This window comes from Notothenia rossii, assembly GCF_949606895.1.
Source record: "Notothenia rossii genome assembly, contig: scaffold_593, whole genome shotgun sequence".
Lineage (NCBI taxonomy): Eukaryota > Metazoa > Chordata > Actinopteri > Perciformes > Nototheniidae > Notothenia > Notothenia rossii.
Window position 1 is genome coordinate 1 of NW_027639884.1, and position 14,990 is coordinate 14,990.

At 42.2% G+C, this 14,990-nt stretch overlaps 2 protein-coding genes across 2 annotated transcripts; one reads left to right on the top strand and one right to left on the bottom strand.

The window, feature by feature from the left end:
* The first annotated feature begins 722 nt into the window (after positions 1-722).
* Positions 723-2,350, top strand: LOC307027300 (PAN2-PAN3 deadenylation complex catalytic subunit PAN2-like). The gene is made up of 4 exons (XM_079695522.1): positions 723-992; positions 1,138-1,231; positions 1,644-1,838; positions 2,099-2,350. Exons 1-4 carry the CDS (start codon positions 759-761, stop codon positions 2,131-2,133), a joined length of 558 nt encoding a protein of 185 aa, XP_079551648.1. The 5' UTR covers positions 723-758; the 3' UTR covers positions 2,134-2,350.
* A 2,627-nt stretch (positions 2,351-4,977) lies between these two features.
* On the bottom strand, positions 4,978-13,939 carry LOC307027301 (uncharacterized protein). Its single transcript, XM_079695523.1, has 5 exons — positions 13,789-13,939; positions 10,117-10,226; positions 9,519-9,621; positions 8,694-8,833; positions 4,978-7,312 (listed from the first exon to the last, which is right to left on the bottom strand). Exons 1-5 carry the CDS (start codon positions 13,841-13,843, stop codon positions 7,037-7,039), a joined length of 684 nt encoding a protein of 227 aa, XP_079551649.1. The 5' UTR covers positions 13,844-13,939; the 3' UTR covers positions 4,978-7,036.
* Positions 13,940-14,990: the final 1,051 nt, after the last annotated feature.

Sequence of the window (14,990 nt, forward strand, 5' to 3'; positions counted from 1 at the left end):
AAGTAAAAACACTACATACTGATATACACCTGAACATCAGCAGGAGAGGACTCTTTAAAGTAAAAACACTACATACTGATATACACCTGAACATCAGCAGGAGAGGACTCTTTAAAGTAGAGACACTACATACTGATATACACCTGAACATCAGCAGGAGAGGACTCTTTAAAGTAGAGACACTACATACTGATATACACCTGAACATCAGCAGGAGAGGACTCTTTAAAGTAGAGACACTACATACTGATATACACCTGAACATCAGCAGGAGAGGACTCTTTAAAGTAGAGACGCTACATACTGATATACACCTGAACATCAGCAGGAGAGGACTCTTTAAAGTAGAGACACTACATACTGATATACACCTGAACATCAGCAGGAGAGGACTCTTTAAAGTAGAGACACTACATACTGATATACACCTGAACATCAGCAGGAGAGGACTCTTTAAAGTAGAGACACTACACACTGATATACACCTGAACATCAGCAGGAGAGGACTCTTTAAAGTAGAGACACTATATACTGATATACACCTGAACATCAGCAGGAGAGGACTCTTTAAAGTAGAGTTACTACATACTGATATACACCTGAACATCAGCAGGAGAGGACTCTTTAAAGTAGAGACACTACATACTGATATACACCTGAACATCAGCAGGAGAGGACTCTTTAAAGTAGAGACACTACATACTGATATACACCTGAACATCAGCAGGAGAGGACTCTTTAAAGTAGAGACCCTACATATGGATAGGACCCCTTCTTTAAACCCTGACTCCCCTCTGTGTGTCTCCCTGCAGGTGGTGGACTACCTGACTCAGTATTCTGGAATAAAACCCGGAGACCTGGACGCTAAGATCTCCTCGAAGCACCTGACCACGCTGAAGTCTACGTACCTGAAGCTCAGGTTCCTCATCGACACCGGCGTGCGCTTCGTGGGTCACGGCCTGCAGAAAGACTTCAGAGTCATCAACCTGCTGGTGAGTCAAACACAACCTGGTAACATATCTATTAACACAGACTCCTAGCATGCTGGCTCCTACAGGAACATCAGAGCTCGAGCTACACATTTCCTCTTGAAGAATTACATTTAGTGTTGTTGTTGTTGTTGTTGTTGTTGTGAAGGTCCTCAAAGATCAGGTGGTGGACACGGTGCACTTGTTCCATCTTCCTCGCAAAAGGATGATTTCTCTGAGGTTCCTCGCCTGGTACTTCCTGGGTGAGTTAGGACGCCTATTGTCCTTTCTTTTGTTTTGAAAGATCTCCAGATGATTGTCTAACCTTTACTTTTCCACGGGCTGAAGGGTCCGTGTTTATCGTGAGGCTTTCGGGTCACTCTCGTGACTACTACTTTATTATAGATGAAGCTAGCCAGTAGTCGTAGATAAGTCATTCAAATAAACCCCACCTTCAGCACATTGAACGCATCAATCCTTTTCTATCTATGTTTGAAATGTATTTATTAGGGTTTTCAAGGGACAACATTTAACAAGGGATATAAATATATATCATACTTGAACAACTTTCAGCTTGTTTTTGCACTTTCTGTTTCGATGCGCTTCGTTGTCTTGTACTCTGTGCGATGCCAGTAAAGTGTACCCCCCCCCCTCCCCCCCCCTGTGTGTGTGCAGAGCTGAACATCCAGGGCGAGACCCACGACAGTATCGAGGACGCCCGGACGGCGCTGGCGCTCTACAGGAAGTACCTGGAGTTGAGCCGCGGGGGGGGCAACGACGAGGTGAGGAAGGTCCTGAAGGGGCTGTACGAGAAGGGGAGGCAGCTGGACTGGAAGGCCCCCGAGAGCGAGCCCCAGGACCCCCCCCAAGGTACAAATGCAACACTTTGTGTATTGGTTTCTCCCACACATATACAGGAGAACATACAGAGTACAAACGCAGGAGCTACATAGAAAATAAATACAAAACAATCGTGTGTGTGTGTGTGTGTGTGTGTGTGTGTGTGTGTGTGTGTGTGTGTGTGTGTGTGTGTGTGTGTGTGTGTGTGTGTGTGTGTGTGTGTGTGTGTGTGTGTGTGTGTGTGTGTGTGTGTGTGTGTGTGTGTGTGTGTGTGTGTGTGTCCTCTGCAGGTGCCGCTGTGTTTCCCTCGGTGATGGGCCTCTGAACCTCCTCACACACTCGCTCCTCACTTTGTGTATTTGTATTTCTGCATTGTGTATTTCTGACTGTTGTTGTTGTCCTCAGTTTGGTAAACAAACTGTTTAAATCATGTCAACATGTGAGCTGCTCCTCCGGACAGGAAGAGGACATTTGGAATCTTTTTTTTAAAGAAAATACATCATGTTTTTGTTGCCTGTAAATAAATAAACGGATCAAGATGAGCGCTACGAGGTGTTTGTGTTTATTACAAAGAACTGGGGATATCTGTATTTCATGATTTACATAAAACAGGGCTGTCGAGAACATTTGAAAAAAGTCATGACATAGTATGGTATAGTATTCCGAAATTTCGAAATGTAATCATAGTATATTATGTCGAAAATATCCCCAAAAAAGTAATGGAATAGTACTTTTTATAGAAAATACATCATGTTTGTGGTTCCTGTAAATAAATAAACGGATCAAGAGAAGCACTAGAAGGTGCTTGTGTTTATTACAAGCTACCGGGGTTTAGGGATGCCAGAAACTGACCATGATCAAATTCGAAAATCAGACAGCCTGGCGAATATTAATCGATTATTCCCCCCCCCCCCCGCGGGAGAAAAAAAAAACGAGGAACTTTTCTTTGAACGTACAGCTTTGTTCATTTGTTCATCTTTAGTTGTGTTGTTCTCACTGTTCTGTATATCGCCAGTAAATCAATCGCACGTGCGAATAACCGCTGGCATCCCTACCGGGGTGATATGTTGTTACGTTCCCTCCTGGACCAGGGGTACGAGGGGAAGTCGCAAAAATATATAATAACCGGGAGAGAGGAAACTGATTTGTGAAGCCACAAGATGTTCTTTTAATTAGTAAAAGAAAAAGAGGCTCACCAGCCAATTTGCAAACTTACGACAAAACCAAAACAACTTTCACGTAACAGAAAGCGACCCCAGTAAACCAAGACGCTGGTCAGAACTTCTACAAGTTGCACGTCCAACATCGACAACAAAAAACACTACACTCCTGCACAGATCACCCACTGAGCTCACAGGAGAAGGAGAGAGACTGCAGCCTTCCTCAGGTCCTTTATGGAGGCCCTGGTTGGGGATCGGGAGCACCTGAGGGAGACAATCAGGGGGAGAGACACACGCACCCACTACGGCACGTAACATGTATTTCATGATTTACATAAAAAATGAATAGTAAAGTAAGAAAAAATCTGAAAAAAATTCTTAGTGAAGTATGTCGAATGAAGTATTCCGAAAAATGTAAAACAAAACAATATAGGCCTAGTATATTAAAAATATCCGGAAAAAGTCAGTATAGTACGTCGAGAAAGAAAAGGCTAATCCTCGTTGATCGCTTTGACGCGTATTAATAATTTAGTCTGCACTAAAGTGAACTTTTTAAGGATATCGAATAAAGTAAATCAAAACAATAACCAATCAGAATCACTCGGTCACGGAAGACCTTAGTGTGCGGCGTTAACGACTAATGAGAACAATACAACTATAAACACGGGAGCATTTTGGCTCTTACAACGAACAACACATTCAACCTGTTTTATGTGAGATTCTCTAAAACTAAAGTGATTATTTATGTCACATTTCTTCCCTGCAACAGTTTGCTGCTTATTGTTGGACAGAAAAGCCTTAATTATGTTGTTTAAGAGTTTGATCGTATAGAAAATACTAAATATACATTATTACTTTTTTTGACATACGAAAATATGTCGAAAATATGTGGAAAAAGTAATAGTATAGTATGTTGGAAAAAAGTCAGTATACTATTATAACGGAAACAACCAATCACAGGTGTGTGTGGTGTTCACAAATAATGAGAATAATAAAATAACACCGGAGCATTTTAGCTCCAACAACAACCAAATCACACATTTAACCCGTTTGATGTAATATTTCTTCCTTGAAACCGGGGGTGTTTCTCAATGTCGAGGAAGGCTCCTCCAGAGGGTTATGGCTAGAAAGGATCCGTCTAGTGTAAATATGACGTCACGTTCTCGTTGTAACTCTCGTTGTAATCGGAGCGGCTCGGAAACACATCTACAGCAGTAACATGATGCAACATACACATTAATGCAGCAGAAATATTAATAGAGAAACATCAGACATAATAGTGAAACACTGCGAGGGAACATTTTATTGCACCAGGAGCTATCTTGGGACTTTTACTGCGACAACGTTGACTTGCCTGTGAATAAAAAATAAACCATAGTGTTGGTGATGTACAGTGTTGTCATTCTTCTTTGAACACCAGCAAGACCGCTTTTCAACAATCACAATCCCTGTCATTGACATAATTAATAAATAGTTTAGCTTCTCACCAGCATTTGCTGTGGCCAACTGATGTTAACGATCCTAACTGAAAGGCTGCCAGCCAAACGTAAACATTCAGCCACGTGACATTCAGCCGAACTCTCGCGAGAGTTTTACACAAGACGGATCCTTTCTAGCCATAGCCCCGCCAGAGCTTGGAATTCTACCGAGGCCGGAACATGTGTATCCTCCGCGTTCGTAAAATCCCCACAATGCTTTGCGCACAGACTAATTTCCAAAATCTTTAAGGCAGGGCCTCTCATATGACACACTTGCTAGCCTGTCCCATTCTTCGTCCTCCGAGACTAGGAAGGATTCTTGCCTCGCTTCCAAAGGACCTGGTTCGGAAGACATGTCCTACCAAGGAAGCGTCCTCGACATTGAGAAACACCCAGTCTACTGCTTATTGTTGGGACATAAATAACTTAATTATGTTGTTCATTAAGATTTTGATCAGGTTTTTTTTCTCACATTTTTCAACATTATTTCCACTTTTAAAGCAGAATTTAATCAAAAAATAAAACACACAGTCAATATTGCAAAACGTTTATTCGTAGTAAATGAAAAGTGTGCAATTCAGTGAATGGAGAGAAAGGAGAGGGGGGGGGCGGTCGATGTCTTTGGTCCATAACTCGGGTGGGGGTGGGGGTCAATGGATCAGGGTATGGGGGGGGGGGGGGGGGGGTGAGACAAGAAAAGGCACTTTGAGTTTACAGTTGTCTCAGAAAGGAGGACCTCGTGATGCCTCATATGAATATCACATACAGAACGCCCCACGTGAGCGCACACTGACAGCTACACTTATATGTATATACAGGAGAGAAGGTGAACAGGAAGTACAAGAAGAAGAGAGGGAGGGGGGGGGGGGTTCATCTTTACAGGCTGTGCGGAGGAAAAGGCAGCAGCTTAAAAAAACAAAAAACAGCAAGAAATTATTTTTCTTTGGCGATAAATTAATATTCCTACAGGTTGGAATGTGAAACTAAAAAAGTGTTTAAAGTGTAAAAACATAAAGAAAGCTCGATTTGAGTCTTTGTGAACAAAACAACTGGAATAAATGTGTTTATCAAACTGCAGACTCGACTCGCCACCATGGAGGACTTCAAGGAATCGTTTGACATTTTTAGGAAAGACATTTGTCTCTTTCTAAGCTGGAGCCTCTAACGGAGAGATGGGGGCATTTTTTACTTTTTTGCGTCACTCACGAAAAAAATGTACGTCCGATTCTCATGAAATTGAAATCAAAGCTTAAGCATTGACTAAGGGAGAAGTGGTTCCATTTTGGGGCTGATTCAAATGAAGGAGCTTTGTTTTTTCACTTATGGAAATGGAGTTGATTGACGTCGGCGCTCGCTGATAGCCCTTTGAGTTAGAGAGGGTTTCTCTGCTTGAAAATGAAACCCATTCGATGAGACAGAAGCAACCTAAGTTTTCTAGATGTAAGTGGGAAAATATCGTTGGAAAAAGGAAACAAAAAAAGTCGTTACATTTCTGCAACGAAGACGAGATTCATGCGTTAAAACCTGCATGACAAATCCTCAAAATGACCGACTATTCCTCGACTGTAAATCCTATTTTAAGCACATTTTAACCCTTCTCTCCACACAATTAACTACAAATAATAACTCTTTAAATCTCAAACGAGAACAAAACTCTCCCTTCGGTCAGGGGAACTAAAGACGAGGAAGGAAATAATATTATAACTTCAGTTTCTTAACGAGTGGAAGGAAGACGACAGGATCATCATGTAAACAGCCTGCATGAACGAAGCCAAAGGAGAGGAGAGAGTCCTTCAGAGGAGAGAGTCCTTCAGAGGAGAGGAGAGAGTCCTTCAGAGGAGAGGAGACAGTCCTTCAGAGGAGAGGAGACAGTCCTTCAGACGAGAGGGAACGGCAGCTTCCTGTTCCTCAAACTCACGGCTTGATTCTGAGTTTGCTTCATTCACATATGGGATTATCAAAAGAGGAGGGGGGGGGGGGGGGGTATTAGTCTAAAGTACCGTCATGATGCAGACGTCTGGAGGGAAAAGGCAAACGTGATTCTCTCCGTGACAAAAAGGCAAGCATGATTTAAATATGTGCAGAGGAACAGAGACGACGCGTGGAAGGAGACGCGGAGAGTTGGATAGATTGACTGCATGTCTGTAAGAAGCTAGCTTAGCTTAGCATAAAGAAAGAGATGCAACTAGCTCTGCTCTGATTGACTCAAAACGAGGACTAACTGACCAATAAATGTTTTCTCATTTCCCTTTACCAATTCAGTCAATACATCCACATTACTGATGATTATTTATCTAAATTACGTAAATATTGAGCCAAAGCAACCCTACAATATCCTCACAATTATAAAGGGATGATATTAGAAATATATTGGTGTTTGATTTCCCTCAGAGTGAACAGCCCTGACCTAACGAGGACGCAGAGGAAGCTTCAAGTCTGGAGGATGAATGGATGAATGGCGGATGAACAGGCGTCTCTACAGCTGACGGAATAATGTAAACGTGTTTCTATTCTTCATTGAAAGGAGTTAGTAAAGGGTAGGGAGGGGGGGTTAATGGTGGAGGGGGGGGGGGGGGTGTTACCGGGCAGGTTAGTAGATGGGTTTTGATTGAGCTTTTTCACGTTTTTCTTTTTCTTCTAATGTCATCGTCCGCGGAGTCCTCTGAGGCAGCCCATTGGAGGAGGTGGAGGGGGGGGCGGGGCCTCTGTGGGGGGGCTGCGAAGGGCCGGGGGGGCCCCCGTCACTCTGGTGCTGTCGGTGGTTCGCCCGGGCGAAGTTCCTGTCGTGATACGAGGCGCCGTTATATCGCTGAGCCCCCGAGTGGTAACCCTGACCCTGGAAGGTGCGCCGGTTACCCTGGAAAATCTGAGAGGGGGGAGGGGGGGGGGGGGTGGGGGGAGAGTTAAAGAGGTGTATATCAGTATGTAATGTCTCTACTTTAAAGAGTCCTCTCCTGCTGATGTTCAGGTGTATATCAGTGTGTAGTGTCTCTACTTTAAAGAGTCCTCTTCTGCTGATGTTCAGGTGTATATCAGTATGTAGTGTCTCTACTTTAAAGAGTGCTCTCCTGCTGATGTTCAGGTGTATATCAGTATGTAGTGTCTCTACTTTAAAGAGTCCTCTCCTGCTGATGTTCAGGTGTATATCAGTATGTAATGTCTCTACTTTAAAGAGTCCTCTTCTGCTGATGTTCAGGTGTATATCAGTATGTAGTGTCTCTACTTTAAAGAGTCCTCTCCTGCTGATGTTCAGGTGTATATTAGTATGTAGTGTCTCTACTTTAAAGAGTCCTCTCCTGCTGATGTTCAGGTGCATATCAGTATGTAGTGTCTCTACTTTAAAGAGTCCTCTCCTGCTGATGTTCAGGTGTATATCAGTATGTAGTGTCTCTACTTTAAAGAGTCCTCTCCTGCTGATGTTCAGGTGTATATCAGTATGTAGTGTCTCTACTTTAAAGAGTCCTCTCCTGCTGATGTTCAGGTGTATATCAGTATGGAGTGTCTCTACTTTAAAGAGTCCTCTCCTGCTGATGTTCAGGTGTATTTCAGTATGTAGTGTCTCTACTTTAAAGAGTCCTCTCCTGCTGATGTTCAGGTGTATATCAGTATGTAGTGTCTCTGCTTTAAAGAGTTCTCTCCTGCTGATGTTCAGGTGTATATCAGTATGTAGTGTCTGTGCTTTAAAGAGTCCTCTCCTGCTGATGTTCAGGTGTATATCAGTATGTAGTGTCTCTGCTTTAAAGAGTCCTCTCCTGCTGATGTTCAGGTGTATATCAGTATGTAGTGTCTCTGCTTTAAAGAGTCCTCTCCTGCTGATGTTCAGGTGTATATCAGTATGTAGTGTCTCTACTTTAAAGAGTCCTCTCCTGCTGATGTTCAGGTGTATATCAGTATGTAGTGTCTCTGCTTTAAAGAGTCCTCTCCTGCTGATGTTCAGGTGTATATCAGTATGTAGTGTCTCTACTTTAAAGAGTCCTCTCCTGCTGATGTTCAGGTGTATATCAGTATGTAGTGTCTCTGCTTTAAAGAGTCCTCTCCTGCTGATGTTCAGGTGTATATCAGTATGTAGTGTCTCTACTTTAAAGAGTCCTCTCCTGCTGATGTTCAGGTGTATATCAGTATGTAGTGTCTCTACTTTAAAGAGTCCTCTCCTGCTGATGTTCAGGTGTATATCAGTATACGGACAGTGTGGTATTTATATGTTCACGACCTGAATGCTGGATGTTGATTTTTTAAAGTGATCTCACCTGTTTGTTTGGGGGGGGGCGGTGGTCGTTGGGGGGGCTCGTGGTCTGGGAGGGGGGTGTTTCTCCGAAGGGGGGGCTGGCGACGGACGACGTGGAGCTGCAGCGAGAGCGGTTTGAATATCCTGTATTGGGATGGTAAACTGAGAGAAAGAAAGGAAATGACAAACAGCTTGAAACCTCAAATACTAACGAAGCGCGGCGGCAAACACATATTTAGATTATGTAAAAATATATTCAGCCTCACATCATGTTATGAATATAATAAATGAACACGGTTTCAATCCTATGTTTAAATGTAAATGTATTTCCAGAAACGTCCAGTAGGTGGAGCTGTGCTGCAAAGAATCATAATCTGTCTAGTCTTAGATATACATTCAATATATTTAAACAATATTAATATATGACTTAGCGTTTTAGCTCAGGTTGAATGTTTTGCAATTCATTTGGACTGATTTGACAGTTCAAGAGGGGAAAGGGTCATTTTTGTGGCAATCTGTTATAATATTACGTGTAAACAATAATGAATTCAGACAAACATTGTTCCTTTGCCTCCTGCAGTATAGGTGACGCAAGTTATGTAAAATTAAGATTAGTTCATCAACCCTAATAAAAAACGAAATGTAGCTGGAAAGAGTAAATGCTCTCTGTAAACAAACCACACACAAGTTCATAAACAATATAAATTGATAACTAATCAAACTGTGGAACTAACTTTTATTAAACGCAACTGTAGTTCTTGATTTGTGGGGAAGATATTTTGTATGAGGAGTCTTTTATGAGAGGTTCCCTTTACTAATAAAGAAACTGATGAAGGTGAAGGTGTACCTGATCCAAACCCTGTGATGGTCGCCTTCAGCGGCTCGAGATCAAACGTAAATCTGAGAGCTTTCCCGAGGTCTTCATCGTATTTACGCTCACTCACAAAGTGCTGCGGAGAAAAGAAAGAGGAGACAACGGATTATAATCAAAACATAAATCCAAAATACATTTCTTATTTATGGTTGTGGTCTACTTTGGTAAAGACAACAACATCAGAAAGCATGAACCCTAACATTAGCCTCCTTTAGCTTAGCGGTGGTGACGTGAAGTCATGTGACCGTGCTGTAGTTCCTTTATAGCCCAACATTAGCCTCCTTTAGCTTAGCGGTGGTGACGTGAAGTCATGTGACCGTGCTGTAGTTCCTTTATAGCCCAACATTAGCCTCCTTTAGCTTAGCGGTGGTGACGTGAAGTCATGTGACCGTGCTGTAGTTCCTTTATAGCCCAACATTAGCTTTTTACTTCAGAAATCAAAAAGTGATGTTAATATGTGGAGATTATCCGGCTGAACTAAACGTGTAAGTAGAAGAGAAATCCCATTGGACCCGGGAGATGCTGCGTTCAGGGACCAACCCAGAAATTCGACATCACTGCACCACTCTACCTTGATGTCTGCACGCAGTTCGGTCAGCTGCTCCTCTGACATGGAGGCCGACTGATCTGTGAGCCTCCTTAGCTCCTCCGCCTTCTTCTGCCGGGCGCCCAGGATCATCACTGAAACACAAGCGTGATCGTTTACAGATGGAAAGCATGACAGAGACACTACATACTGATATACAGCTGAACATCAGCAGGAGAGGACTCTTTAAAGTAGACACTACATACTGATATACACCTGAACATCAGCAGGAGAGGACTCTTTAAAGTAGAGATACTACATACTGATATACACCTGAACATCAGCAGGAGAGGACTCTTTAAAGTAGAGACACTACATACTGATATACACCTGAAAATCAGCAGGAGAGGACTCTTTAAAGTAGAGACACTACATACTGATATACACCTGAACATCAGCAGGAGAGGACTCTTTAAAGTAGAGACACTACATACTGGTTATGGTTGTGGTCTACTTTGGTAAAGACAACAACATCAGAAAGCATGAACCCTAACATTAGCCTCCTTTAGCTTAGCGATGGTTACGTGAAGTCATGTGACCGTGCTGAAGTTCAGGTGTATCAGCAGGAGAGGACTCTTTAAAGTAGAGACACTACATACTGATATACACCTGAACATCAGCAGGAAAGGACTCTTTAAAGTAGAGACACTACATACTGATATACACATGAACATCAGCAGGAGAGGACTCTTTAAAGTAGAGACACTACATACTAACATGAAGAACCTGAGCCTAAGTGATTCATTGATTCTGAAAACAGCTGCATATTATTGTAACTGCTCCCTTTCTGTTTCCTTCAGTGTCGGTAAGTTTCGTTTTCCCGGAGGATCAGCTGTCCTCTTGTGATTTGAGAGGTCAAAGTGCAGCTGACTCGGCGTCTGAGAGTAAACACGGGTCAAAGATAACTCCCGTCACATCACGATGTCACGCATGTGCTGACGTGAAGGCACTGACACACATGTTGTTACACACTGAAAACACACTTCACATGTATTCCCTGTCTGCATCCTGAACATATGACCTCATGGACAGTATCTGACATGTTTACTTTAGACAAGCTGTGACTGTGCTGAACAAATGGAGCGTATTTTAACGTGTTAACGCCACCAGTGTCGGTTGATATATTTAAACTGAAGTTAATTTAAAAAACGGAAAATATTAAATTGTGAAAGTAGCATTTCCCATTTTCGACAAACATTTGAGGAATTGCTGCTTCCTATGGAAGCTGGTGAGGGCCAAATGTGATTATTTTTATCTGAATCATTTTTTTCTAAGAATTATAGCTTTTTTTCTCAGATTTTGACTTTTCATTAGAATGAAGAATTATTCTCTGAATTATTCCTTTTCTCCAGAATTTGGAATTTTTTTTGTGACTTTTTCTCAGAATGTGTCCTAAAGACTGAAGCGTCCTAAAGAGTGTCCTAAAGCCCGAAGTATCCTAAAACCCGAAGTGTCCTGAAGCGTCCTGAAGCCAGAAGTATCCTAAAGACTGAAGTGTCCTAAAGACTGAAGTGTCCTAAAGACTGAAGTGTCCTAAAGCCTGAAGTGTCCTAAAGACTGAAGTGTCCTAAAGACTGAAGTGTCCTGAAGCCCGAAGTGTCCTAAAGCCCGAAGTGTCCTAAAGCCCGAAGTGTCTTAAAGACTGAAGTGTCCTAAAGCCCGAAGTGTCTTAAAGACTGAAGTGTCCTAAAGCCCGAAGTGTCTTAAAGACTGAAGTGTCCTAAAGACTGAAGTTTTCTGAAGCGTCCTGAAGCCAGAAGTATCCTAAAGACTGAAGTGTCCTAAAGACTGAAGTGTCCTAAAGACTGAAGTGTCCTGAAGCGTCCTGAAGCCAGAAGTATCCTAAAGACTGAAGTGCCCTAAAGACTGAAGTGTCCTAAAGCCCGAAGTGTCCTAAAGACTGAAGTGTCCTAAAGACTGGAGTGTCCTAAAGCCCGAAGTGTCCTAAAGCCCAAAGTGTCCTAAAGACCAAAGTGTACTAAAGACCGAAGTGTCTTAAAGACCGAAGTGTCCAAAAGACCGAAGTGTCTTAAAGCCCAAAGTGTCCTAAAGCCCGAAGTGTCCTAAAGCCCAAAGTGTCCTAAAGACTGAAGTGTCCTAAAGACCGAAGTGTCCAAAAGACCGAAGTGTCTTAAAGCCCAAAGTGTCCTAAAGCCCAAAGTGTCCTAAAGACCGAAGTGTCCTAAAGACCGAAGTGTCCAAAAGACCGAAGTGTCTTAAAGCCCAAAGTGTCCTAAAGACTGAAGTGTCCTAAAGACTTTAATTTCCTAAAGACTGGAGTGTCCTAAAGCCCGAAGTCTCCTCAAGACAGAAGTGTCCTAAAGCCTGAAGTGTCCTAAAGCCCGAAGTGTCCTAAAGCCCGAAGTGTCCTAAAGACCGAAGTGTACTAAAGACCGAAGTGTCTTAAAGCCCAAAGTGTCCTAAAGCCCGAAGTGTCCTAAAGACCGAAGTGTCCTAAAGACCGAAGTGTCTTAAAGCCCAAATTGTCCTAAAGACTGAAGTGTCCTAAAGCCCGAAGTGTCCTAAAGGCTGAAGTGTCCTAAAGACTTTAGTTTCCTAAAGACTGGAGTGTCCTAAAGCCCGAAGTCTCCTCAAGACAGAAGTGTCCTAAAGATTGAAGTGTCCTAAAGATTGAAGTGTACTTTTTAAAAAACTTTTTTTCAGATTTAAAAAATAATAATGATGATTTATTTCTGAAATATGGCTTTTTTCAGAATTTAGATTTGTTTTTCAGATTTTTTTCAGAATTATGAACTTTTCTCAGAATCTGTTCTTGTTACTTAATTTCCTGCATTCAGTTTGGCAGTGGATCTTCTCTCTATAAAACCTCATTCTAGTCATTTTAATGCTTTAATGTCAGTAAACGCCTCTGGAATCTGGAGACTTGCTTAAAGTCATCACCTTGGACTTTGGGAAAACTGGCATGGACATTTCCTTTTACCGTTTTCTCTGACATGAGACCAATATAATCAGCTGAGCCCAGATCCAAACCAGGGGGCACATTAGCTAGAAGGTGCATGTTTGAGGTAGCCTTGCTTTTGTGAAAAGGTGGAAGAAATGCTCGAGTTTCTCCTCTTTCCTCTCGACTCCCCGGCCACAGACACAAAGACGGCATTGAGCGCACCTCGACACCTGACACTATTCACCGCTCCACACAACACTGCAGCCAGAGGACAGCAGGGAGAATGGCCTACTTGTACAAATATGCAGTCCTGCTCTGTCCACACACACACACACACACACACACACACACACACACACACACACACACACACACACACACACACACACACACACACACACACACACACACACACACACACACACACACACACACACACACACACACACACACACACACACACACACACACACACACACACACACACACACACACACACACACACACACACACACACACACACACACACACACACACACACACACACACACAATCTGAATCTGGGACATCTGCTTCCTCTCAGTCAGGTGATAATTATACCTGAAGAATACTCACTGTGTGTGTGTGTGTGTGTGTGTGTGTGTGTGTGTGTGTGTGTGTGTGTGTGTGTGTGTGTGTGTGTGTGTGTGTGGAGAAGCAGGAACTGTGGTTCGGTTTACACACTTGTTAGGATAAATAACTGTAACAGTACTTACTGGCCTCTGCCTTCACTTTGTCCATTTCTCCCAGTAGAGTCACTTCTCTGTCCATCAAACTAGAGACACGAACAAAGAGAGGAGAAGGTGTTATTTTTTATTTGAATAACTGCAAGAAATAAGGTTCATTCAGTGGATTCTGAAGTTGTCTTAGTCCTTTTTTCGTAAAAATCATTCTTTTCAATTTCTTAAAATTTGAGGATTTGCGTACATAAACAAACACACAAACAACCTTGGACTAAAACCTCAGTACTCAGTGAACAACTCCCAAATTAATCATTAACAAACACTTCTTTTAGAATCAGTCAACGCTCAGATATGTATATTTTATAAAAACAAAACAAGTGAAAAAGTCAAGAAACAAATATTTGTATTATTCCGTTTTATTCCCAATTTTTTTTTGCAGAAGAATTAAAAAGAAAACAATCCCTTTTTCCAACATCTACATTTGAACAACTTGATGCTGTTTTGTGTGAAAGTAAACACACTTTGCCACGAGGGTTGGGCAATATTTAGAGTTAAATATTACACATTTCTTGACCAAATGCTGAGAAGATAATGTAGAGGTACTTTCATTAAAACTCATAATATATGACAAGTCAAAACGAAACACATGTAGTCCATTTAGGATCCACATTACATTCAGGAACTAAAAGAAAACACGTAAAATAAGACATGTCACAGTAGAGACACCTGAACATCAGCAGGAGAGGACTCTTTAAAGTAGAGACACTACATACTGATATACACCTGAACATCAGCAGGAGAGGACTCTTTAAAGTAGAGACACTACATACTGATATACCTGAACATCAGCAGGAGAGGACTCTTTAAAGTAGAGACACTACATACTGATATACACCTGGACATCAGCAGGAGAGGACTCTTTAAAGTAGAGACACTACATACTGATATACACCTGAACATCAGCAGGAGAGGACTCTTTAAAGTAGAGACACTACATACTGATATACCTGAACATCAGCAGGAGAGGACTCTTTAAAGTAGAGACACTGCATACTGATATACACCTGAACATCAGCAGGAGAGGACTCTTTAAAGTAGAGACACTGCATACTGATATACACCTGAACATCAGCAGGAGAGGACTCTTTAAAGTAGAGACACTACATACTGATATACACCTGAACATCAGCAGGAGAGGACTCTTTAAAGTAGAGACACCGCATACTGATATACAC